Source organism: Symphodus melops (genome assembly GCF_947650265.1).
Source record: "Symphodus melops genome assembly, chromosome: 14".
Lineage (NCBI taxonomy): Eukaryota > Metazoa > Chordata > Actinopteri > Labriformes > Labridae > Symphodus > Symphodus melops.
Window position 1 is genome coordinate 21,309,879 of NC_136704.1, and position 26,932 is coordinate 21,336,810.

At 39.5% G+C, this 26,932-nt stretch overlaps 1 protein-coding gene across 3 annotated transcripts in view; it reads right to left on the minus strand.

Annotated features, from left to right (window-relative positions):
• Positions 1 to 51: 51 nt before the first annotated feature.
• sh3kbp1 (SH3-domain kinase binding protein 1) overlaps positions 52 to 26,932 on the minus strand; it is a 31,168-nt gene continuing 4,287 nt past the window's right edge. Inside the window, exons 2-19 of one of the 3 annotated variants that reach the window (XM_079361539.1) lie at positions 24,378 to 24,535; positions 15,396 to 15,510; positions 14,178 to 14,284; positions 13,388 to 13,526; positions 13,152 to 13,231; positions 12,195 to 12,284; positions 7,574 to 7,640; positions 6,896 to 6,990; positions 6,623 to 6,718; positions 6,439 to 6,490; positions 6,247 to 6,318; positions 4,079 to 4,217; positions 3,921 to 3,991; positions 3,678 to 3,784; positions 3,064 to 3,195; positions 2,361 to 2,572; positions 2,217 to 2,280; positions 52 to 1,743 (exon numbers count right to left, since the gene is read on the minus strand). In XM_079361539.1, coding sequence (XP_079217665.1) covers positions 1,705 to 1,743; positions 2,217 to 2,280; positions 2,361 to 2,572; positions 3,064 to 3,195; positions 3,678 to 3,784; positions 3,921 to 3,991; positions 4,079 to 4,217; positions 6,247 to 6,318; positions 6,439 to 6,490; positions 6,623 to 6,718; positions 6,896 to 6,990; positions 7,574 to 7,640; positions 12,195 to 12,284; positions 13,152 to 13,231; positions 13,388 to 13,526; positions 14,178 to 14,284; positions 15,396 to 15,510; positions 24,378 to 24,535 — 1,835 coding nt within the window. In that variant the 3' untranslated portion in view covers positions 52 to 1,704. The remainder of the gene's footprint in view (positions 1,744 to 2,216; positions 2,281 to 2,360; positions 2,573 to 3,063; positions 3,196 to 3,677; positions 3,785 to 3,920; positions 3,992 to 4,078; positions 4,218 to 6,246; positions 6,319 to 6,438; positions 6,491 to 6,622; positions 6,719 to 6,895; positions 6,991 to 7,573; positions 7,641 to 12,194; positions 12,285 to 13,151; positions 13,232 to 13,387; positions 13,527 to 14,177; positions 14,285 to 15,395; positions 15,511 to 24,377; positions 24,536 to 26,932) is intronic. The other 2 variants (XM_079361540.1, XM_079361541.1) reach the window with 2 other exon arrangements.

The following is a 26,932-nucleotide window of genomic DNA, read 5'->3' on the forward strand; positions in this document are numbered from 1 at the left end:
CGATTTAACACGTGAAATACTCATCATTAATAAGAACAAAGTATGCACACATACAGTACATAATAGCATCTTTATTACACTGAAATATAAAAGTATATATTTATCACTATCCTGGAGAGAAAGGACCAAGTCAAGAAAACAACTTGTAGCCTCAGTTGTAGCAGTTTTCTTGTTGTCATACGAAAGAAAGAAAAACAAATATTTGGAGTCAAAACAGGAAGGCCACAGTGACGGGTTGCCATAGATTCTGTGCACATATAAGGAAGGGAGGCAAACAGCCGTACATGCAACCACACACACACACACACACATGCACATACACACACACATTTTTCTTCATTAACCTGTGAGGTCCTTTCAGTGACTACATTCCTCAAACCCTGTCCTTAACCTTTCCCTGCTACCAAAAGACCACCAGAAACTTCAGATGCATATTACTAATGTTTTTGTTATTTTGGGGGATATGAAGCATATGATGATTCTTTAGGTTTCTGGAGACATGAAGCAGAAATTCAAAAGCAAAAAAGATAAAATTATATGTTTTTGTCCGGAAGGCAATACTCAAAAAAAAAAAAAAAAAAAAAAAAAGAATAACACACATAGGGCATGTGCACAGTTTCATGTGCTTTTATTTTGATATTCTTTTTTTTATGTTTTATTTTCAGCCAAATTTCTATTTGCATTTTGTCAAAAAAAAAAAATCATTTAACTATGCTTAGCTACTGAGCTACAATCTATAGCTGAATCAAATGTACATTAATTATCTTGTGATATAACTACCAAGAACGCCAGCCACTTTCCCAAAATGTACATTTTTAAAATAGCACCTACAGTGGGCTGCAACTTGACATGTTTTTAGGATTTTATTAAATTGATGGAGGAATAATATTGATGTGCTTTTAAGTTTAACCTCCAAATAACTAAAAGATTTAACCACAAATTTCAAATGTATGACACTAAGAAGAAAGAGCTGCAGGTACAGTACATGAATCAATGCTTGTCCTGTTGTCTTGTGCTTCAAAATCACCAGCCTGCAGTGTAACACAGAAACATCAAGCTCTCTGTGTGTAATGATGTGCCTTCATCAACCAAAATCCTAACCTTACAATAAGAGGTCAGGATCCCTCAAAACAACCTAGCTTTACAAAAGGTCCCCATTATGTTGAATTAAAACTCCTGTCCCCATTTTGAAGGAAAAATAAGAATGCAGTCACACACAAACACACACACACACACACGCACACTAATATGAGGCAAAGGCCGCAGAGTGGACACAGAACCGCACAGAGGTTGTCTGAACCAACTGGGCTACGAATGTCAATTTCCGAGTTTCCTTCATACTTCTACATAAAAAGTACCAGTGAGGCTGCCACGGCAGCCGTGACATCATTGTAGCAACACACTGCCACAGGACTCGGTCAGTCATTACCTGTGGCACACCAAGCATCGACAAGATAGCAGAAAACGTAACAGAAAAGCCTCTTTAAGAGAAAATTAAAGAAAGTAAACACAGGATAAGGCGGCATCGGGGGAAGGGGAAGTCGGCTGTTTCAATATTGATGTGTTGATGCTGATGTTGACCTTGACGATCATTTGGCACAAACTTTATTTTGGCTGTAGTTTCTCAGGCCAATAGAGAGAATGTTTTCAAATGCTGGCCTCTGCTGTGTCGGTCATAGTGCACTGATGATAATGATATATTCTTCATTTTGACAGGTTCTTCTTTATGTGCTCTACTTCCATCTGTCAAAGAAAGAGATATAAGGTTGTTACATTTTGTGCAATAACTGGTATTCAGTTGCTCCCTTTAAATCATATCTAAACAAAATTTGATTTGTTTTCAGGCAGCATTTTGCAAATAACACATTATATTTATACAGCGGGATATATTTAGGTTCCTTGTTTTTAATTGTGAAGAAAAATAAGGGGTGGAAGAAAGATTTCTTTAGCAATTAACAATGCATCAGACATACCTTATTTGTAACTATACACAATAAATTAACTTCACTTTGCTGAACATGTCATTGGTTCTAACCAGATATTTAATTTTATGTTCACTCTGTTGCCACGTCTAAAATACAATCACATACATGCAGAAACAAAATGTAAGTGTTAGGCACATATGCAGGATATTTTTATTTACTTTTTTAACCTTTTACAGTCAGAATGATTGCATTAATAAGCATATAACCGCAGAAATCTGTGCTGACCCTCACCTGTAAACTAAGACGAATCTTCTTCTCTTCATCTAATGCGTTCGACAAATGCTTCATCTCCTGCCTGAAACACACAACAAACACAAACAATCAGCATCATGACTCATAGACATATGTACACAAACGCCTTGGCGTGTGTTGTACCTGTGCTGGCTCTTCAGCAGTTCTACAGAGGACCTCAGGTCTCTCAGCTGGTTCCTGAGTTCCTCAAGTGTCGGGGGGGTCAGAGGTGAATGGCGAAGCTCTGGGGAGGGGGTCAGACCCGAGGAGGAAGACGGGGACACAGGGCGTTGGCTGGAGGTCGGCGGGGTCAGGACAGAGGGCTTGACAGGCAGTGGTGCTTTACTGTCAGGTACCTGAAGACAAATAGAGACCCAGATCGGTCATTTTAAGAATTTACATGTTATATTAAAAGGTTATTGTAGGCTGGATTGTGCTCAACATATGTCATCTTAACTGGTAGTTGTGTTTTTTAATGAATCAAAAGAGCTTCCTTTATTGACAGAATTTAAAATTAAAATTACAGAAATTAAATAATAAATATTCTCAGTAAATGAAAATGTCAATGTTGACAATTCCAGATCCAAATTGGAAAACACTTTATCGTAAGGAACATAGTGTGGTATTATAAACTTCAAACAGGCTATAGGCCTACCTGGATATCTGCTAAGCATATGATGACATGTACAGTAGTAGAATATACTGTAATATGTTTGAATGGAAGCCCTGGACTGTTTCTCTTTTTTCATTAGTAAATGAAAATATTTTTATAGTCTCAACAATGAAAACTGTGCTTTGCTGCCCTCTGCTGGATGCAATAAATGTTGAACAGTTAGAGTGGTCTTACAGAGATGTTGTGCAGTCCTTTCCTCAGGGTAACTTCCACAGGCCTGATGGTGACGTTCTCTGGTTCCTCCTTCCCTCTGTCCTTTCTGTCCTCCACTACAGGCGGCTCTATATCAATACTGGACAAGGAAGACTACAGGAGAAAGAGAGAGAGCGATTTATTTAATCATTTAAGCACTTCAAGTTTTTTGCTTTTTTCCCCTGAACATTTTTTGGGAAGAAATATGCGTTATCCATTATTGCTTGTCCCCAGAAACATGTAATTGTACTATGCCTCCCCAGACATTAATATTGCATGTTTACATCCATCAGTGAAACTCACAGATAATAACTGTGGTCAGGGAATCTGCTCGTGGTTTATCGACCTTGTTAAAGCTGTTTTTTCATCTTATACTGAAACATTTAAAAAAAATGTTTTATTGATTTAAGCAAAGATGGATTGAGAGTTCACAGTGACCTTTGACCCCCAAAATGGAATAATTTTATTCATATGTCAAGGTTTATATTTGTGCTTGATATAAAGACAATCCCTGGAGTTTTTGCTGACTTCTTGTGCTATCAGGAAATACAATACAAAGCAAACGCAAATTACAGGCTAACAATGAGAACACTTACTGTTGAGATGATCTGTGAGCGAGGCCGGCGGTCTGTGACTCGAGGCCGAGATGCCGTCGGATGACTCAGCTTCTCCGTTGACAACACCACAGCGTCCAGGTCCACATCTGATTTAACACAAACACAAACACACACTGTTACTATATCAGGTTTGATATGAGTTCAGAGACAAGCAGAGCACTCTGACAGCGACTGAGGAACCTTATCTTGATCCAAGTGGTCGACAATCCTCACCAAACTCACCAGTGTCATGTGACCTGTCAGGAGCAGAATCTGGTGTCGAAGCCCCACCCTCAGACTTGGGGCTTTCACACCTGAGCAGGTAAACCATACAACAACATTAGGCTGTGTATGCTGAGATGATTATGGGATTGAGTTTGCATGTTTGAGAATGTACTGACGCTAAAGTGGGCGGTCTCTCTGGACGCCGCGGGGGTTGTGAGGAGGAAGAGGAGGAGCTAGTCTTTGGAGGGAGGGGTTTCTTTGGGAGGATGGATGGGAGGGATGGCTTTGGGATTTCTCCAAACTTCACCTCTTCACCTACACAAGCCAAAAAGACACGAGGGATCAAATGAAAAGCAAACTGTTGAATATATACACACACGTGAGGAGAATTGCACGATGAGAAAGGGGAAGACGGGAATTCAGAGATGAAGGTAGGAGATGCAGCGAGCTAAAGAGGATTGTGAAACGGAAAAAAAATGAAGTGGAAGAACATGAAGAGGAAGTCTGTAGTTGCCCCAGGCTGCCAAAAGAGAGAATAACAAAAAAAGCAACAACAAAAAAATGGAGGATTACAGGGCCGAGTAAAGTTCAGGAAGATCAGCTGTCAGGTAGGATTTGTAAGTATTGTTACGGTTTGTATCATTTCTGTTTGGATTATAAGTGTGCATGTGAGTACGCTTGAGCTTTAACTGAGAAGTGAACAAGTCGAAGAAACTGCTGAGGATAATGTTTGTTTTTTATTTATATGAAGCGCTTTTCCTTAAACTCATTGATAAATGTGTATTATTTGCTTTCTATTTATACTGTCTTATCTCTTAATAAAAAGATGACTGTATCATCCTATGGGCAAATTTTACACATTTAATAAAAAATAAAATGAAATACTAACTAACATTGAGCATGACTTTTTTTTATAGCTCATTATTCATCTCAGGACCCCGACAATTTATCCTATGACTCTTTACAGGGGCCAGAGCCCGAGTTTTAAAACCACTGAACCAACATAAGAACACACATGAAGTGGTTATTATGATCATTAATACTAAATAATAACATCAATTTATACCTGATTATGTAATTATCTATTTCTGTTTAATTCTTTTAATATTTATTTAGAAATCCTTTTCATTTATAAATTTAAAGTTGATGGATCATTATTGTTTTTGAAGCATTTTTGGTTAAAAAAAAATCTTAGAAAAATATTTTTTAAAGACAGTAGGACACTTTGCTTTTTCTTTATGTATTTGTATTAGGCAACTTCTTCCACTGCTTACGTCAACAAATTACAGGAAATGAGTGCAGACTTTGAATGCCTTGGTCATGTAAATAAAGCTTGTTTTGTATTGGTAAGAAAAAAACTGCAGAGACAATTGATTGCTTGTGTCTCGCACCAGTCTGTTCCATCATCTGTCAAGAACAAAACCACCGAGCTCGAGACTTCCTGTTTTAGAGACTGTTGCAGACACCGTTTTTTTCCAATAAAATCTTTGTTCCTCTGTTTTTAAAAAAGGAAACAAACAGGCTGCAAGCGATTATTCCGCTGCTCTTGTTTCAATACCAAAACACTGAAACAAAAAAATCTGCAGCATGCTTTGCTCCATTCATAGCTGAAAAAAACCCCACCTTCAAGCATATTTACTGCAGGATTCATTATATTGAACTTATCAAGTATCTGTGACTTATCCTCTAACAGCTGAAAAGAACAGGGGCTGGACTCACAAAGATACTTTGACTGATCTGTAGTGAAAGTTGAATTTATCCGTGAGCTATTCTAAATCAAGTTGGACAATTTCACAAAAATAAAAAGCTAATAGTTCAAGGGTCATCAATAAGACACGTTATCTTCAAGCATATCAAGGCTTAGACGTGCGGTAACGATGTGTAAGTTACACATGTGCTGACCACATACACATCCATTGTTTATTTCTGATGATGAAAGTGACTGCCCACCCAACAGGGTCAGTAATGATATTTTATCTGGAACATTTTCATTTAAGGTAAAATGTCATTGCAACCTTTAAAATCTGAAAAACAAACAAACAAACATTGTTGCCTGTGCTGCTGGTGGTTTAAACTGAGCAGTTGAATGCTGATTCTTGCTAGGCCATTTCTTATACTCTTTATTAAGCCAGGACATAATGGACCATAGTCCCTGTTTAGCATAGTAATAGCTTTTTGCACCAGATTATTTTCAACATCTCCATGAATTCTGACTATTTGTTTAATCTATGCCACAGTCAAAATGTATTTATGTGAAAACAGCCCCCAGAAAAAAGTAGTTAGATGCTGCAGGAGCTGCAGGTTGAAGGTTGGCAGAGCAAGGCCAAAGTCCTCTTGACTGTACCTCGATCCTGGTCCCTCTGTGGCAGATGTTCAGGCCGCTCGGGAGGAACCTTCTTTATCTCCGACTTTTTCTCTACAAGTCAGAGTTCACACGTTTCTGAGTGTTGTTTCTATCCATCTGTTTTTACTCTCAGAAAACCAAAAAATACAAGACAGAGTGAGGAGAAAATGAAAACACGAGGTGTTACTGTACCTGTGTTGTGCTTCGCTGAGGGTGCACTAGGAGGAGGCGGCTTCTTTGGTCTCTGTTAACCCACACACACAGACGCAGATTAAAAAAACACTTTGAGGATTACTTCTCTTTTTTAAACGCTCTAAGCTACTTTAATCACCATAAACAAGGATTTGTTTTCGTGTGTCTTCCTGGCAAAATGTACCTCTTTCTCCGGTTCTAGCAGCTTGACAAAGTTATCTGGAAAAACACCTTGCCTTCCCCCGATCTCCCCCATCCACCAGCCTGCATCCGCACAGTCCTGCACAGAAAACAGCCAAATGTTTGGTCTGAATTCCATCTCAAGTGTCTGATGGAGGCATGTGAGTATGTGCCTGGATGTCAAGTGTGATTCAATTACCTGCACAAACATTAAAACTAACTAGATGATGCAAACATGCAGCAAACCCACATACGGTAAACTCATCTGCTGACTGACCTTGGTGATGATGTTGACAATATCTCCCTCTTTGAGTTGAAGCTCATCTTCATTTTGTGCTTCATATGGAAAGAGGACCTTACATTGCTCCCGTCCTGACAATCAAAAGTAAGACTGAGTCAGAAGAAAAATCCACAGAACTGAGGAACAACATATTCAAGCTACCTGGCGACATACTGTATATAAAAGGAAAGACCAGCAAACGTCTCTTTTGAATAAGAAAAAAATCTCTGAAAACTGACAATGGTGTAATCAGTAACAGCAATGAAGAAATCACACATTTAGAGGTTCATTGTCTTTAGAAACCAGCTAAAATTAGAGAGTGAAACGATAAAAATGTACAAAAAAAATCATATTCTGGTGAAGGAACTACAATGTCTGAATACACAGGTACTTATTGTCATGCGCACAGGAAATGTGCAAAAACTTAAAGTTAAGAAGACAGTTGTGCTTGCTTTGTGTTTTATCATCCTTATAAGGTTTGTTTTTCTTTTGCAAGCAAGATGGAATGATTTTCAAAATGAGAACTTATCTTGACTATATAAGAATAACGTGATAATTACATTAACAAGGCTGCAACAGAAGTAAACTTAACTAAAAAAAGAAGGAAATAAAATGCAAAATAAAAAATAATAAAAACGTTAACATTTGTCATTTCGTGAAGCTGTACCTCCTCACCTTTGGCTTTGCTGTCAGGTTCAGTCTTCATGCTTTCAGGAGCCCCGCTCGCTGCTTTCTCATTGACCTGAGTGACGCACAGAAAGAAGAAAGTGTTTGCTTTTGACACGTTCATTTAAAACCTTATCATCTCAGTGTCACCACACAGAATCTGCTCAGGACTTCCTGTGCGTGCTGTGTTCACTCTCACAAACGTCTCTGGTGGATAATGTGATACAGCTGCTGTTTGTGTGGTCGTGAAAGCAGAGTTAACTTTAAAGAGATATTTCAGGAACTGACAACTCTTGAAGATTTCTTCAATTTGTAATCACTACAGGTTTCCAAATAAATTATAAATCAAACGTATTTTGCATTTACAGTGCAAAACGCCATATGGTTCCTAAGGATGGGTTCTTTATACTCATCAGGTGAATTTCATTGTAGGAACATTTTAAAATATGCTGATCAGATACAGCAAAACCAAAAATGGTTTACCAAATGTTAAAAACTACTTCCACATATAAATATAGCCCCAGTTCTTTAAAAAAGGAAATTACATTACAGCTACCCAGATTATGATATAGACCAGTTACAACAACTGAAGCAGTTTTTTTTATGTGTTTGACTTTTGAGAAACTGTTCCTAAAACAGCAGATTTATGACACTGCTGCAGTCAGAATTATTTCCTCTTTATTTTCATACCATTTGCGCTCTAAAAAATGGTTTCTTGTATTCCCAGGATGCCCATGAAATCATTTGTTTTTTTGTTTTGTTTTTTTAAAAAGCAACTGTCTGCACCACTTTAACTAATGTTAGCCAAGTAGCTAACAGGTCTGTTTAGCTAAACGCTAATGGTAGCCTGCTATTAGGCTGCTCACAATGACATTGCTAACTAGCCTTTTTTATGTTGAGCCTTCATATAACGTTTACTTTGTTTACTATTTTAAGTTTAGCATGTTAGCAAGCTAATATTTGCTAATTAGAACAAAAAACAGATCTTAAGTGATCGATGTCATTCCCCACTCTCTCTCTCCATCATTTGTTACTCCAATCACTGTCTCTAAAATAAAGGCATAGAGAGCTCAAAAATAAAGCTCCAAATAAGAAAATTGACCTGAAAGTGAAACATTAAATATAGACGTAAAGGTCTCACCAAAGTCAGTTGAAATGAATCCTGTCAGGGAGACATTTCTTAAAATAGTTGTGATGACATTTTACTCTTAACCACAGTGGTGAAGCAACTAACCAGCAGACATTATCAACATTAGAGTGACTCTGTGAACATGACGAAAATGAGAAAATCAGGTAATTTTAAAAATAAAATAGTATACATTTAAACGTTTTACCTAAAATAAATAAATAGTCCTTTCTCTCCAGTGAAAAGCTCTGTCCCACAGCTCCAAACTGACCAGCTTAATAGAGAGGATGAGATCTGGTTTATCACGGAGCTGATTCAAGGAAGAAGTGTGTGAGTGTGTGTGTGTGTGTGTGTGTGTGTGTGTGTGTGTGTGTGTGTGAGTGTGTGTGCGTGTGTGCATACATGTGTGTTCTGATAAAGGAGCCGTTGTTGTACGGCTGGAGTGGATCCCTCGACAGTATTTGTGGAACCAGGGTGGCTCTTCCACAGGAAAACACACACATTCACAAGACCCAGTCTGTCCCAAAACACACACACTGCTCTGTTCTGTTTGAGAGAGAGAGAGAGAGAGAGAGAGAAAAAAAACTCCCCACCACCACCACCAGCTTCCCTCCTCTCTCTTCACCCTTCCCGCACTCCCTCTTCTCTATAATGAGACCCATGTGGAGCCACAAGCAGGGAGATATCTTAACGACATCACAGGGAGGTTGAATGTTAGTGTATCTCATTTTAAAACTGCTGCATAATTAAATCCCCAAACCCAGGAATGAGTTAGCACTTTGAACTTGCTGTTGCAGTTTCTTAACTCACTGGGTTTCTTGGGTAAAATGTCTTAGGTTGGTGAATATAGCTAATTGAAGGAATATGTATTTGTTCCCCTTTTCCTACTGTATTTGAATATGTAAATTTCATTACTGATATCAGAGACAAGCAGCAATCTCTGTTGAAACATGAAGCCAAATTACCCTGATCTAAAACACTGATGTTACATTCATCAGTGAGTACAGTATGTTATTCGTCTTGTCTCTAGTCATTAGCTCAAATAGCTTTTATATGCAAAGGGAGGAGGCTCCGACCAGCCGCCCCGTCAATGCTAACGCCGTGTAGATGCAGCTAACATCACAGACAGCAAGACACTCTGGACTCACAAAGATATCACAAAGAGTATATACTGCTGTATATATGAGTAAAATGTCACACATTCAGCCTTTAAGTTGAAATTGCAATATGTATATGTATGTATCTAGTTTTAGTGCTGCAGAAGTAGGGGATTTAAACACGTGTGTTTTGGGTCATTCTTGTCTATTTTTTAAACATTTTCTCAAGGGCATTACGTTATTTTTTCCTGATACCATCTTATGGCTGACACTGCTTCAGGGAAATAGTTTACACTGCAGACTTTTGTTTCACATTGAGTACTCAGCTGATCTCAAGGACAAGTGACTCACTAAAAAGAAGGAAATCTGCAAGACACACATAAAACCTCCCCTCTTTTCATGGTGAAAAAGAAGCCTGATACTGTTTAATTCTGGTGCAAATAGTCATCCAAATTATTATTTCAATCAAAGAGGCTCAAAATCACTTGGTGCATCTCTGCAGAAAAGTACACATCCCTGCTCGAGTCGTAAGTGTGACATTTGCAAGAAGATAAACTTCACAGTTGACGTGGCGTCATGTGACTCAAAGACCCCCTCGCACCGGATGGAGACGGCCTGCTGTCACCTCATTAGAGAGCAGAGAGTCTCGTCTCACCATAAAGCAACATCACAACTTCCCGCTCAGCAGGACCGGCTGACACACATCCTTCAGGGCAAACACACCACACACCCACGTAACTCATTTTCTTTCCTGCGTCTCTGATTTTATTTACCTCTTGTCGTCAGTCACTGTAACATTTAGTGACATTCAAATGATATGTGATGTGGTTTCACTTCTTTGTGGTTTAGATACTCAGAGATGATTTGAAGGTTCAAGCTAGTGTCATGCACAGAGCAGGTTTTTTTTTAAAGACTTCTATTCAAAGCCAAAAACAATGGATGAGAAACCTGGTTTTTCTTAGAGTTTTATGTTCTGATGATGAAAAATTGATTCCAAACACCGGCCAAGCTTGTCATTTAGGAGAAACACTGATTATTTTTCAAATACTTTAATACGATAGAATCACATTTAAGGGACCTCAATACAAGAAAGTCTTTCGACTTCTGTGAACTCTGCGCCTGCTGTAAGCGGACAAAAAGCTCTCTGCTAATCTCGTCAAGAATCCTTATTTTTTAAAAACAAAATATCTCGCCATGCGTTCATTTAACTTCCACACCTGTCACTCTCTGTGAATCCTTTTCCCGAAAAAGTAACGAAAGGCTGTTTAGCAATTTGCTCTTAATCTCTTTATTGAACACTGACCCAGTGGCAGCGATAAGAGGAATTAAAAACGTGTTTCTACAACACTTCATATCTTGATTGTCTTGCTGTTTGCTTTTTTAAGGTCACATAGAGCCATCCGTTTTCATTGCAGTCTGTTTCATAACCAGCTAAAAACTGCTCCCAGCAGCTTTAAAACTCGGGTGTGTATACTACATTTTAAAGTAGATAATTGAAATGTTCTCTAAATACAACAAACGTTTCTGCATTGCTGAAAATCACCGGCAATTTAAAACCACACGTTTTCCTTTGTTAATTCCAAGCCTTTTATTCCCAACCATAAATTAGCATGATTGTTTAAAAAAAAAAAAAAAAAACAAGCTCCAAACATATTCCCTCTGAAATTAAAATTCCCTGCCCTGAAACAACTTGAATCAAAAGAACAATTTATTGCAACAGAAATGTTTTACTTTCTTCCTAAATCGTGTAATCGTAATAACAAAACTCGCCTAGCTTCCAGGAGGCTTTATTGATAAGTTACTTCAAGATAAATCTTCTGAGTAGCTGAGCAGTTTAATTTAACATAAAAAGTGCACATTACACAGAATACAAAGCTGAGGATAAGGGAGGAACAAACTTGAGAAATCTCATAGAGGAACAGAACCTACCGTCCTCTCCTCAGGTTCAGTCTAACTCAGACAGACAGACGGAGCTCCAACAGCAGCAGCAGCAGACAGAGTGTGAGTGTGTGACTGTGTGTGAGTGTGTGTGTGTGTGTGTGTTTGGTGGGTGAGTGTGAATGTAAACGTCAGTGAAAAGCTGTATCACCTCCCTCCTCTCTGCCTCTCTCTGTCTCTCCCTCCCTCTCTTTGCCCCACCGAGCTCTCACTTCTGCTTTGCTTGTCAAATCCCTGCAGGGTGTGTGTGTGTGTGTGTCTGTGTGTTTGTGTGTTTTATGTGTCAACATTAAAAGACTTCCTGTGCTGTATAACTGTATCCGAGGAAGGGGGAGGAGCCAAGCACAGGGACTTCCTTCCCTCACTGCACACAATACAATGATTACAGTTTCAAAAATGTATGAAGTGAATGTGTCCAGGGTGTGTGTGTGTGTGTGTGTGTGTGTGTGTGTGTGTGTGTGTGTCTCACCTTGTCCCCCTCTGAGTCCATGTCCACAGACCGTGGTCTGAGCTTGATGGGCTGATCTTTGAAGATGTCACCAAAGCCAAACCCTTTGACCTAAAATGATGAAATGACATAAAACAGAATAAATGCAAAGGTAAACCAAAAAAAGGAAAACACATTTCTGTGGTTTTAGTTTTTATAAAGTGACCGGTGTAAGCTTTCCTTGCCCTGAATGTGTGCCGTTTGCTTAGTGGGCGGCAGCTGCTGCAGTCAGCTGAAACAGCCTGAGTGGGTTTATTGGGAAATTTTGCAAATTCTCTGAGTATAAAAAGAAAAAAGCCTGCACTTGTTACCAATGTGCAGTGAATCTCTGGGGAGCAGCTCAGCACAGCTGTAAAATCTCTTTTTCTCTTTTTGTCTCTTGATGCTGTTGGTGAGCCGGTAATCTGTTTTATCTGGAAGTTCAAGTCCCTGTCTCTGTTCAGATGATGTCACAGACATCACATACATGTAACAGTGTTTAAGCAGACTTCTATATCAACAAAGAAAGACAAAGGCTTCTTTTGCACAATGCATTCTGGCACATGTAGTTTTTGGTGGTACAGCTCCAAAGGCAGGAGAAGTTGACTTTCTCTAAGTCATATGTCATGTAGCGAGAGAGAGAGGGGAACATCTTGTGGGAAATAAGAGACAGGTGTGAAACCAGGCTGCCTGCCTGAAGGACTACAGCCTCCATTAGTTGCATACCCACAAACCACCAGGCCATCAACACCACATGAATAAGAATGAAACTAATCATTTGCTAAAGGTGACAGATGATTTATATGGAGTGAGAAAGTCAAATATTTCCCTTTAAAATTAGTAGAGGCATAAAAGGGGGATGAAAAGAAAAGACTACAGTTAAATCCAAATCGATCAAATCTGTACCTAAAGGTGTTGAATCAAGCATTGAGAAGTCTGCAGAATGACATCATTGTTTACCTTCTTGGGCTGGATCTCTGCTGACCCTGTTTCTGACCGACTGTCTGCTCCATCACTCTCACTGCCTGGACTGTCCTTACCTACACACACACACACACACACACACACACACACACGCACACACACACGCACACACACACAGACACAGACCTTTGTTAAGCATTTGAAAATTCTCATATCTAAAGTTTTGGTTTACATTTGGCTGTCCTCCTGCTTTCTGATTGGCTTCGACTCACTGGTGCGTCCACTTCGCAGCTCCTCCTGAGAAGTGTCTAAAGATGGCGTCTCCGACTCTGTCAGGATCTCTTTGGTGAAATTGGACGGAAACATTCCAGTCTTCCCATTTAGAGACCCCTCCCACCAACCCTCCTCTACCTGAATACACACACACACACACACACACACACACACACACACACACAACAAAGACAACACAGAGTAACTCACAGAAGCAAAAATGTACACAGATAATTCTACATGCACGTTCAGACACATTTTACTAAAGCAAATGTACTGGATAAACGGTGGTGAAAATATCTACCCAGGATGCAACTATTGACTATTTTGAATATTCTTAAAGGGATACTTCACCCATTTGAATCAGTGTACTTAATGCAAAATGGGTGAAGTATCCCTTTAATTGAAGTATTGATTGATTAAACTTCTGTTTGCAAGAAATCACAAAAGTATTTAAAGCTCACCAGTTTCAAAGAGAAGGAAATGACACCCTAAGATCCTTAAATAGTCAAAATCTTTAACCACTACTTGAAAAAGCATTTGGAGATGGATCTTTTGTTGATGGACTATAAGATAAGGTGACTCATTTACCTCTAATCACACAGACCAAATATTTACCTGAATTATTTAGTTTTCAGTTTTTGGTTGAATTCTTTGTATTTGATGTATTGTCTCTATTTGGTATTGTTTGTGTTTGATTACTTCCATGTCTTTCCTTAATTGTAAAGTTTTGAGCCCTCACAGCCACCGTACTATTGCCTCCATTAGGAATCAGACAATCCGTCTCACCTCTGCGATGATCTCAATGACATCTCCTATTTTCAACCCTAGCTCGTCTTCATGCTGAGGCACGTAGCTGAACGCTGCTTTACACCTTCGCTTACGGATCTGCTCTCCTGCAGACACACACACACATACACACAAACAAACATATGTTAGGCTTACATGTGACATTACTAGCTTTCATACTTTTCCATACTTAGGACTGACGGTGTGTGAGCAGGTGTTTTAAACACCCTCATGAGCGAGGAATCACTTTTAAACTTTCAATTAAAGGACGCCTTATTTACCAGCAAGGACGCCAAATGCTTCACACCCGACTGTAAGTAGTTTTCTAACACTCATTAGCCTCCTTATCACACTGACTCATTCCACACCAACAAGGCCATTTAAAAATAACACTGCAATTCTTCTATTGTCCACAAGGTGGCACTCCTCCTCATGTTAATAAAGAGCTGTTGCACATCAGGGTGTCAAAGCATCAAAAGAAGTTCATAAGGAAGTACTTTGATCATTTGAGTAAAATTACTACCAGCATTTAAAAATCTTTTAACTGCTTTTGTAGTGTTAGTGGTCGGTGTGTGCCCTTACATGGTATATGCATTGAGAATATAACCTCAGTTAAAGTTTATAGAATTATGAAAACACAAATGAACTCTGTGACTGCTCTTTTATTTGATTTGAAATCATTAGATACCATATTGGACTCTTCTTTTAATCAGTTAATAGTTTGGAGTGTCAAAAGTCTAAAACAAAAGCTAGAAACACGGTCGCAGTTATCAAAGCACAGATGTCAGGATGCTTGATTCATCCAACCAAGGGCAACAACTTCAACATCATTAAAAACAAATGCTCTTTTGAAAATCTGAAAATCTCTTTGAATTGGATTGGCCAACACCACGAGATAGTGATTCTCCTGTAATTGGTCATGATTGCCTTCAGGTGATTGTAATAAAGGAGGAAGTACATTGACATCTGTTGGTGGAGTTTGAGAGGTCATGAAGCGGTATGAATAGAAAATATTCCAAAGTACAGGTACCTCAAATATTTGAATACACGACTTCACTAAATGTACTTAGCTATATTCCACCACTGAGTGTTTACACCGCCAAGCAGGGAATGCTTGACCTAAATCTTTCTTCACACTAAGAGGATCTGTGTTTGAGACTGAAGACTTAAACCTGCCAAATGACCACAATATGTGTGTGTGTGAGTGCGGTCAGGTACCTCTCCTGCCCGGTCGTACGCTGGTGTCGGACACAGGGCTGGCCCTTCCATTGGAAAGCTCCGATCGGATCATGCTCGTCTGTCCTCCATCCCGCTTTGCCTCTTTCTTTATTTCCTGCAAAGAGCGAGGAACGGGAGGTGAGACGTTTGGAGGAGGTGAGGAATGGAGGAGGGAAAAATCCACAGATTCAGGGGAGAAAATTATCCTCATTTCAGCAAATAAATCTGTGAATGACTAATCTATCCCTGAGAATAAAGAACTCCTGCATGGTACGTGTCTGTTATAATCTTTCTTAACATGCAAATAAGGTAAATTAAACTGTATCTGTTAATCCCTTGTACCATGCTGCAGATGCAATATTGAGGTTTCAGTATTAGAAGTCAGTAATCCAGGAGAACCTTATTTTTTTTACCTGCAGGCAAACCAGCTAGAGCTTGTAAAGGCTTTGACAGCCATCACTGCCTCCTTCACTGCTCGCAACCTTTCCCTCTGCTGTCTCTCTGTCCACATGATTCTCTGTCACTTGAATAAAGCATCACAAGACATTGTGCTAAACTGATCAAGAGAAGCGGAGAGGGACAGGAAGACACACGCCGAGCGACAGAAGTATCAACAAGCGGGCAGATGGAGGAGAAAACAAACATGGAGATGTTCAGATTCGAGACACACACAGCAGAAATTGCACTAGCCATGACGGTTCACATCCCTTTACCACATTCATCATGACACTGTTTCATAAGCCCTGGCCTGTGGCAAACGCAGCCCAGTGAAGCATACGGGCCTGGGTATACTGACTCACAGAATCCAGCCCCTCATGCACACTCCGGTTGTGTTTGGCTTGGTGCGGTGCGAAAGCCTTAATGAGCCTCTGAGATCCAAAAATATACAACAAGGGAAGACGTTTCCTAGACAACAGGATCATTTTAAGCAGGAGCCATTTTAGGAGATACAAAGGTTAAGGAGTCAACATACAGTAACACTGGGATAAGTATGATTTTGTTTTAAAAACAAGCCCTTGTCTGGTGAAGTTAAATCATACTCTGCAGAGAAGAGATTCACATTCTCCAAAGATGAGGAGACAAATAAATTCTTATAAAAGGATGTGAAAGTTTAAACCTCAAGGACAGAGATGAAATTGTTCTCTCAATCACAACATGTGACTACTTAACACAAAGAAAGATGTGTTTTTTCACCTCAGAGCATTTTTCGACTCACCATACACACAGCGGCAGCAGGCTAAGGGGGAAAACTAAAATGCTAATATCATGCCGTGGGCTAGCTACTGCTATGTTCTTGCAATGTTTGAACAAAAATAGACGATCCAACAAAATTCATTAAACTGCTTCAAGATTGATTAGCAACTGCAGTTTGTGAAAGGAGGTTCATGCTAACCCAGTGGGCTAACCACTTTTAAACAATAGCTATTGTTAGCCTTGAGTGACTCAAAAAACAAGATATAAAATCTAAGCTATCAAAAGTGAAACCGTTATTTAAGCCTGGAAATTATATATTGCATGACGCGATAAAAAAAATGTACGTTAGCAAGATGTAGTGTTAGCCTTATGTTCACTGTTTTATGCGAACTGTTGCATTTTGACACTGTTGACATATCATTTAAAATCTACCATCTCGGGGTAATTCTTCTTTTAGGTCCGTATAGATTTAACAGTATGTGTAAGACATATTTGGACAGGAACCAAGTGTATGTTTTGAGCTTGAAATGAACCAATGTTTGCTAAGACTGTATGTATATGTCTGTCATTTACAAGTTAAATAACACCACATTTTTAGCCTTTAGAAATATGCCCAAATCGAATTCGTAGGCTGTGTCTGCCAACAGAAAAAAGCAATACTGTGAACAAGATAACTGTGTCCGCCATTTGTGTCCTGTCTCTGTTGTCTGACCTCTGTTGAACACATTCTGAGATAATCTACAGTCTGTTTAGCTTTTTCCTCATTGAACATTTACAGCAGAATCTCCCCCACCTAACAGAAATATTTTTTACGATTCACCGGCTGACGTTAGACACTAACTTTGTCTGCCTGTTAAGTGAGCCTTAAGCCTGAGAAGTGCTGGATTGACTTTGGTTTACTGTGACCTGAAAAGCATCATGAAATACACATTAAGTACACTGATTAAAAAGTGATTGCATTACTCAACAGTAAATTAAGAAAGCATGAGGTGTTTCCACCACTTAGCATGCCGTTAAACAAGTCAAAAATCATCACATCCATTTCCCTACATATTCTCTTCTATTTCACAAGTTCATAAATAAAATCACTGCAGGCTATGCTGTTAACCATAACCCCAAGCCTGTCGGTAATGGTGGCTTCAGTGTTGACGCACCTTCTCACTAAGGGCAATGCTGTAAAAGACAACAGAAAGAAGGCAAAGCAAGATGGATATGGCTTATAGCTAAAAGATGAAGAGAAGAGAACAGCGTGCAGCTTGAATTACATGTTAACGAAAACGATTGTTGATATGGGAAGGTGCTAGCTGGCCAACAGTTTGTAACATGGCAGGTACAGGAGGAGAAGCTTATTAGTTAGCATCAGATAGTACACAGATAACAAGGCGGGATTTCCACACAGCCCTTTTATTCTACCGACCACATAAAGCCATATAAAACAGATACATAACACATTCATTGAGGAACTGACGTGCACAGACCCAGACTGACTGGTGAAGAAGAAACAACACTTTTAACTTGGATTCCACAATGCACAAGCCAACCTACGCAAAAAACCCACAGCAGGTATCTGTTAGCCTACAGCTTCCTTTTTCATGAGTGGGGAAGGCGAGGCAGTGTTTACTAGCTGTTTGGCTTTATGCTTCATGACAAGCAGTGGATGATCATTTCTAAAAGCCATCTGTTTTCTATTTAGGCTGCTTGTTTTAAATAATTAATAGATTTGGGTTTGGAACTGGAGACTAATGACAGCATGGTTTTGTAAAATAAATCAAAAACAGATTTTACTGTTCATTGAGAGGTCTTTGCTTTTCAGCATTCATGCTCTGCTGCAATTCCTCCTGTGAGGATGTGAAGGTAACCCAGAGTTAAAGGAAACCCAGCTGAAAAGAGAAGAGGAAGACAAAGTGATTCATCATAGCAGAGCAGGAAACACCTGCATAATGTACGCTGCAGTTGTGGCCGTGTATGAGTGCGTGTCTGTGTGTGTTTGTCTGTGTAATGTTCAATAGCTGACAGCAAGTATGTTGTTTACACTGCACAGCTTTAATGCTAAACATTGCCTTGTGCATCCCGAGCCACTGGACCTCTGACCTTTCTCCCTCGTCACAGATAAAACAAAGTAATGCAGCATAGCAGCTAACGTCAGCTGCCTTTTAAATGCCGGAATTAATCTGAAAGTCAAGGACAAAGAAAAGGGGAAATAAAAAGAGAGCTTAGCTTTTAAAAAATCCTTGAGTAATGCAGACAAAATATGACGCAAAATATTATTTCCCTTCTTTTCATAAGCTTCATCGTTGTTGCACAACTCTTTAGTCACAGTGCGACAGGAAGAAAACGTCTACACAAGCTGCTTTTAATAAAGATGTTAATTTACAGAACAAGCTTTTAAAATTGAAGCTGTAACAACAGACTAATCACTAAGATCACAAACTAAGATCACTTTTAACTGTTAGATTTATCATTGTGCAACAAAAATGACGAACTTAGATTTTTTTTTTCCTGCTTTTTCTCTGTTTTCATAATTTTGATGTAAACTATGTGGAGCTTTACAACTGAGTTAAAGCTAGAGAAGAAAAGACTTTGAGTCTGACACAATATGAAAGTAATGTTAATACATGTATAGTCTTAAAGATAAGTCTTTGTCAAACTGTGTGTTTATGTTGTTATGTTTATGTGGGAAGCATTCCGTTATAAATTTAACTGACTTCATAAAATATTTATTTTTTTAACTTTAACTTTCATTTCAAAATATTTAAAGACTATTACTGACAGTAATAAATGGGCTAAGTGTTTATGGAAATCACCTGACCCCTGTAGATCAGATAAGTATGTGTTACAAATTAGAATCACATGCTCCAAATTGATATTAGATGCTGAACATTGCTCTTCACGCTGCGAAGAAGCAAATGAATTTGGTCGTTTTTAGCTGTTGATGTCTCAAAATCAGCAGCTCTGCTTCTTCTGACCCCAAATCCTATCTCATAACTTATCTGATCTACAGAGGTCAGGTGATTCCCATAAATACTTAGCCCATTTATTATTGTCAGTAATTGTCTTTAAAGGTTTTGAAAGTAACTTCGCAGAACTGCGGAGTTCCCTGCTTTTGACAAAAAGCAGTGTTTCTAGATCTTTGGCTGTAGAAAACATGGACCTCGCCTCTGAGGTGACATTATGAAGTCGATGCTATATTGGAAAGTCAAAGAGGTGGAGCTGAGGCAGACTGAGTAAATAACGTGTTTGCTTGGTATCAATAAGCTATCTCTACAGAATTTACAGACGTGATTAACGTAGTAGGCATGTCACCAAAGTGAACTTTTTTAAGGATAAAGAAACTTTAGCAAATTAGATGCACGGCTAATCTGCTTTAGGCTTGACAAATATCATCATTGCAGCTTGGTAACACATGATTTACTCGCTATTTAGACTAATTCATGTTCGATAACACCAAAGTCAAACCTTTAAGTAGGTAAGTAAGTAAGAAAAGTTTATTGATACAGCACTTTGAAGAGCAGACATTATAAAGTGCGTCACAGTAAAATATTCAAACCCTGGATTAGCAGCTTGTTAGCTTTAGCTAATCCTAATTTTGGATTAAAACTCTGAGGGGTCTCAAATTTAGAAAAAAAAGAAAAACCTTTTCAACAATTGTGTTCACCAAAAAACACACTAACCTTATGACCTTCATGGTTATCTTTGCTATGTGTCAGCCATGACGGCAACATAGGGGGATTCTTGCATACCATCACTTCCTGTTCCCCCCCTTTAAACCTGCCTAACATCCCCCACTTCCTACACACACACACAAACACACACTTGTCAGCCTTGCTAAGCTTAATGTCACTGATTCCCATAACTGCAGTCTTGTGACAGACCAGTCTGGTATTACTGCATTACTCAGAGCCTGCGTTCGCCTCGCTTCACACACATACCCATACAGACACACACTCCCGCACGCACACACACACACACACACACACACACACACACACACACACACACACTGAGTCTTCACAGGCCCATTGTCCGGCTGCCTGACACTGAATGAGAGCTGTGACATTCAGTCAGCACAAATAAAGCCTCGCTGCACACTCACCAACCTGACAATAGACGGACTTCTTCAGTACTGTCAAAACATGAACGTGAAACATTCTCAGCGATTAAATTGTGGCAATTTTCTACTTCCCCTCATGGTACAGTGTACATGATACTTCCCCATTTTCATCACCACAAACTAATCTATTCTATTACAAATATCAGAAGTTACAGATGACTCTTACCTTTCCTGATTCTTCATTCGCACAGCAATACCTACAGTACGTTTATTTCACTTTGAGCCATCGAAAATCGACTGTTTTGGATGTTTTGGCACAACCGAGAGCATCAGATCTGCTGTGCAGAGACATAATCTACCAATATCGACAGTTCTCTGATCCAAATGTAATGCCCTCCGATCTTTTTAAAAAATATATTTTTTACTAACAATAAACCAAAAATCATGGGCTTTAAAGTTTCCCATCACAGAGGACAAAAAAATACTATTTACATTTGAGAGGCTGAAACTTGATCTTCTGAGATCTAAACTTCTGAATCAATAGGGCAAGATAGCTTTGTGTCTACAAGATCTGTGTACAAACTGATTTCAAAGATACAGCAGAGAGATTCAAGGAGTTTGGCTTCATACATACATCTCTGGAGGTTCTGGGCTTGAAGAAAATATTCATGTTTCCCCAAGTGTTTACAGCCTTGTGTTTCTGTATCCTCAACTTGTAACTGTATGTGGTGCTTAACACTGTTAAGTATAGAAAGAAGACAGCAGACAAGGGGCGAAAAAGAGGAAGTCGAGCTAAGTCCAACAATTTTTAGCCTTTTTTTTTTGTGTGTGTTAAACCGCTGCCAGCTGAGAACAGAGTGCCAAAAGGCTCATGATGCCTGAATGTGCTGCAGGAGCCTCAAGGTGCAAGTACGTTTCATGAACATTTCTTGTTGCATCATGGTTGAAAAGCCTATGAAACCTGATGCTGTAATTTAGCATGAACACCCAAATAAGATCCTCTTTATTGGTTACATATATAAATATGTTTGTCACTTCTTTTGTTAAAGCATATGAATGCACAAGGAATGCTTTTAAAAATAATCAGTGCAAAATGTGCTTGAAGTTTATACACATCATTGCTTCTTGCCTGTCTCCAATATGGCAGACAATAACATTTGAAGTTGGCTGTTTTGGTACAGGAAGGTCTTTGGGATTGGGTGTTGTATCTCGAAGTAGACCCTTCATTTGTGTTTCAGTAGTTACAGTAACATGCGCCAACAGAGCTTTGATCGATACCGAAAAATCTCCCCAACTATACGATCTCTGCTATTTGCCTATAAAGTCAGAAAAAATAATCAACCAATCTTTCTTCGACCACCAGCCTTTCCACTATTCTCTGTGTCTGCCAGCGTGCTTGCTTCTGTCACACTAACCCGGGTGCCAAACTGCTGCTCAACAAAGTCACGGCTGTTTGCAGGCCTGAGTCCACAAAGGAGCAACAAGATCCAATTCGACATCAGGCAGGACTAAAACTCGTCATGTTTCCAATCACAGATGGAAGACTCATCTGTTTGTCTTGTTTTTGGCCAATTTAAACATCAGTAACAAATAAGCCTTTCACGTTGTCCAACACCTCCTCCCAACAGCGGCTCCAGTTGTAGTGTGTGCTGCTATTTATTCAAAATAAATCTGCTCGAAATACAAAGACTATGACGACATCTATCAAGAGTGGATCATATTCTATCACAATAGAGTGCACTTTATATGAATACCATTCATATCTATTACAAAATAAATGGTTCTGCTCAACGGAGGTGGAAAGCCGACTGACTCACAACAAAAGAATCCTGAATTCAATTATTTGAAGAAACAGCCAATAAAGAGGACCGACACAATCAAATGTTTTTTCCTCAGAATTGTATCATCCGTCTGAACGGGATGTTTCCATTTTAACACCATACCGTGTGTGCTTCTGCTGCCATGAATAAATTAACATTAAGAAATTATTGGAAGCAGTGCTGTTGCTTTTTTGTACATTAAGTGTACATATGGATAGCAAAGGTGTTTTTGGTTTCCAAGAGTCACTAAATCAACAAAAAAAGCTAACTGTTTTATACAAAGACTCAATCTGTGCATGTTCGTCTCACCGCCTTCGTTAGAGCTAGCCCAATGTACGATACAATAGGTGACACATCACCACCATAACAATAATGATAACTCAATGATAACTGATGAATTCAAGACAATCATTAAACGACGAGTAGCTAAAGAACACAAAAATGGCCTCAAAATGGTGAATTGCAGGATTAATGTACTTTTTCACTGCAGTTTCACCTCGTGTCATGCTCTACCCATGTTTTGTCATCGCTGTCTGAAATTAACCCGCTGTCTTTTTACATAACCCTCATGCATGTCACTCTGAGGATTCATGGAGTAGTGATGGGGTGAGTCAAAGAGCCAGGGAAATCTTACAACATTTTATCTTTTAAATAGCAACATTTGGCATCCGTGATACAATAACTGCGACACAATATCTATACTGTGGTATAGATATTTTGACCCAGCCTTGGCCTTCATGTTAATCTGAAAGTGAAAGCCTATTACATATGCACCCCAGCGTTTTATGCCTTTATTTAGAGCTAGGACAGTGGATAGAGAGCGGGGAAGGACATGTGCATGTTTTCTTGCTGTTACGTATGGCAAGGCTTTATGGGAAACAGCTTTTTTCATCAATCTTTTCTTTATTCAAATCCATTCAGACACAGTCAAGGTGCCAGCTGCCATGCTGCTGTTCAACCAATTCCCAACCAGTGATGCAGGAGCTTTTCTTTTTCTTTAAGTAACTGGTGTTTTACATGGCAAGAAAAGACCAAATATGACGTCAATCCATTCAATCTAGAAAGTCCAATTAAATGGCAGCAGGTTGGATTTGATCTGGGAATGCCTGCTTAGAGGACTATAGTCTCACTGATCACAGGGCTATCCGCACTGCCATACGTTTCTTCTCAAGGCTCTTTGAAAATTTAAGGAGAGACTGCAACTAAAATCTCCCTGACTCGCCTTTCCAAACATGCACCTCACAGAAGGAGACTTTGACACGACGTAGAACGAACGATACAGAAATGGCGGACTAAGCAAAAGGGACTTAAAAGATGTCTACAGTTTTTGGCTCTTTATCAATGCTACATGTAATGAACGTATAAAGGGAAGAAGTGGTAAATACAAAGTGTTGAATAAAAAAGTGTCAAACTGCTCAGTTGCAGTGAATTTTTCTCAAATATCACCTGCTGTTACCTACGTTCAAACATTAAATCCTCTCGACTTCACATTGGTATTTTCCCCGAGGGCTAGAAGGATAAAGTCAAGGTAGAGTGGGGACGAAATATTCAGCTTTTTGCTCTCATCACATGCAGCTCAACCTAAAAATCTCAGGAAATGTTCAGGAAATAAAACAACAATCTAATGTCCTCAAATGCATCATTCATGTAAACGTCCTCAGTGCGTTCGAAAAGCACTGTTACTTCTGACCCCAAATCCTATCTCACCTTTCAAATGAGGTGTCAAACTAATCTGTGAATGAGGTGTTTCTCCTTTCACAAACCAGCACTGCAGTGACACACTTCAAACTGCATGTTTATTCCGCTGCTATTTATGGAGGGCCTCTGGTGGGTTTTATTTTAATGAAGCGAGTGAGACACCGAGAATGAGGAGAGAACAAGAGGGAGAAAAAAAACGAGGCTACCGCGATTACTCACCCTGACAAAGTTATCTGGGAAAAGCCCCCTGCGTCCGCCCAGCTCGCCCTCCCACCATCCTCCATCATCCCGCCGTATGTTCACGATGATGTCGCCCACCGTCAGGCTCAACTCATCGTCCTGCTGAGCCTCATAGTCGAACTCCACCACGGCCTCCACTGAGACACAGAGAGTAAGAGAAAGAGAGAGAGAGAGCATGTGTTAACAATAAGCCACAGTAAAGGGTCAAACAGAGTAGACGTGTCACATGGCTCTTTATATTTATTTTCAAGCACTCTGATGAGGTTGTTGGTGCAGGTTTTCATATATTGACTTGAAACTGGAATTGAAAGAGGAAGCCATGTACAGATAAACAACGTCTGTAAAAATCCACATTTAAATGAAATCAATCTGGGCTATAAAACTGCAGAGATAAATGCATAACTCACATGGTAAATTTAGCAGTATGTACATTTTTCCCAGCAGTTATCTTGTCATTAAATCATCATAATTTCATAGCCGGTGCTGTGCAGTTCTGGGTTTCATTTTCAAACAGGAAACCTGCTTTCACTCTCTAATTCATGTGACCTTGAAAGTTTTCTAGTAAACAAATTAGAGTTCTGTTCCAGTGGTTTTCCCCACGATGCACTGTCTGTCCTTGAGACCTGACAAACGTAATGATGCATTTCTTTCACCATTAAAAAAACCAGGTCTTCCACTTAGGATGAGTGATAGCAGCGGTGGCTTGTGTCGGTGTCACAAAACATCTGTTTATATCCAGGCGACAACGGCCTCGAGCTCACATGGTAGTTATGGGTTTGTTCGAACAAAAAAAAACAAAAAAATATGTGGAGTTGTGAAAGGCCTGTTGGAGGTCTGTCCACTCGTTGGCCATACTGTAAGTGGGGTCTTCAAAATCCTAAGCTCGTGAGCAAGTTACACAAGACTGAAGACTGAAGTGGTTGCATATGATTAACACCAACAAGGACATGCTGTGAAGTCTCACTTTTACTCTTTTTTTGGGGGTTAGCTTCTTTTAAAATCTAGCTGGATCTTGTTAGCTTGCCTACCACAGTTTTTACTTACTTCCTTTTTACATCAAGCCTAGCATTTAGCGTCAACAGTTATGTAAACCTATTTTCCAGGGAACAGATGCTAGCATTTAATTGGACTTTCTAGGTTGAATAGATGGACGTCATATTTTGGTCTTTTCTTGCCGTGTAAAACACCAGTTTTTCTAAGAAAAGATCCTGCATCACCGGTTGGTAATTGGTTGAACAGCAGAATGGAAACGAACACCTTGACTGTGTCTGAAAAGATTTGAATAAAGAAAAGGTCGACTAAAAAGCTGTTTCCCATAAAGCTTTGCCAGCAGGAAAAAACATGCACACAAACGACAGGCCTTTTAAAAATATAAAACCTTAACATTTACACAAACACACACATGCACGTTTATATTGACCACTGGGGCAATGCGTAGGCTGCTAAATGAGGGGGTCAGGGGGGGGGTTTCAGAGGGGGGTTAGGGTAACCATGGGGATAACAGGGGTAGCTTGCAATGACTCTGACACATTGGCTTCTTCCCCAAAATGATCACTCCCTCTCACACATACAGCATCACACATGTTTCAACACATTAAATGCATCAACAAGCAAAAACCCCAAAAGAGTGACACACTAGCCAAAAACAACCGCACGAATTGGGAAAGCAGCTGTGTAAAAGTGGAAGGTCACGGCGTCTCTGAGAGTTTATATCACGGGGGGAAGGGAGGACGAGGAGGTGGAAGATTTCCACTATGCTTCAAAATGAAGCAGACAAAGCAAATGAATGTGGTCCAAGTTGGCCCCGTGCTCAGATGGGGAGGATAGCATTCTGGCTCAAGATAACTAAAGAGATTACCCGCAGATGAGACAGCAACGTGGCGCAAAAAAAAATACCCTCTTTGTTTCTATTTTTGTTGCTCTCAGCGGTGAAGTTTGTGAGGAAGTGTCAAATACCGCTACAGTAGAAGAGGAAGGTTTTTAAATTAGGAGGAAGCGTGCGCTGTGAATAAATAGCTTGTCCTGGTTGTCTTGCAGACCCACCATCATTAGTGCTCTTCTGAGTGGCAGATCGGCAAGATACACGGCAGTCCTTCCACCACCCACATCAGTCAACAAACACACAAAGTCACTGCTGAAGAAGACGACAGCTTGCGTCTCAGCACAGGACATCACAGAGTGTAAAGACGGCTGTGAGGTTTAAGTGTGACAAAGAGTGCTCCAGTCCTAAAAAAAAAAAAAAAAAAAAAAAAGGAACATATCTGTGCAACAGATGTACAGTTCATATGGCTTCACAAAGCAGGATAGTCCAGAATTTAATATCACTGATGGACACGCACATCGTGGGAATGCAACAAAGCAACGCTGCACATTGCAGAAATGTGCAATGCTCGTCAAGCTGCATTCTTAAAAAGTATAATTTTCAAGTCTGGTGATGATATTCTGGATTCATTTTACTTGTAATCCTGCAAAAACTATGCAGGCTGAACTAAAAAATATTTTTTCTGTGCTTAAAGCTAGGCTATTGCGATAAA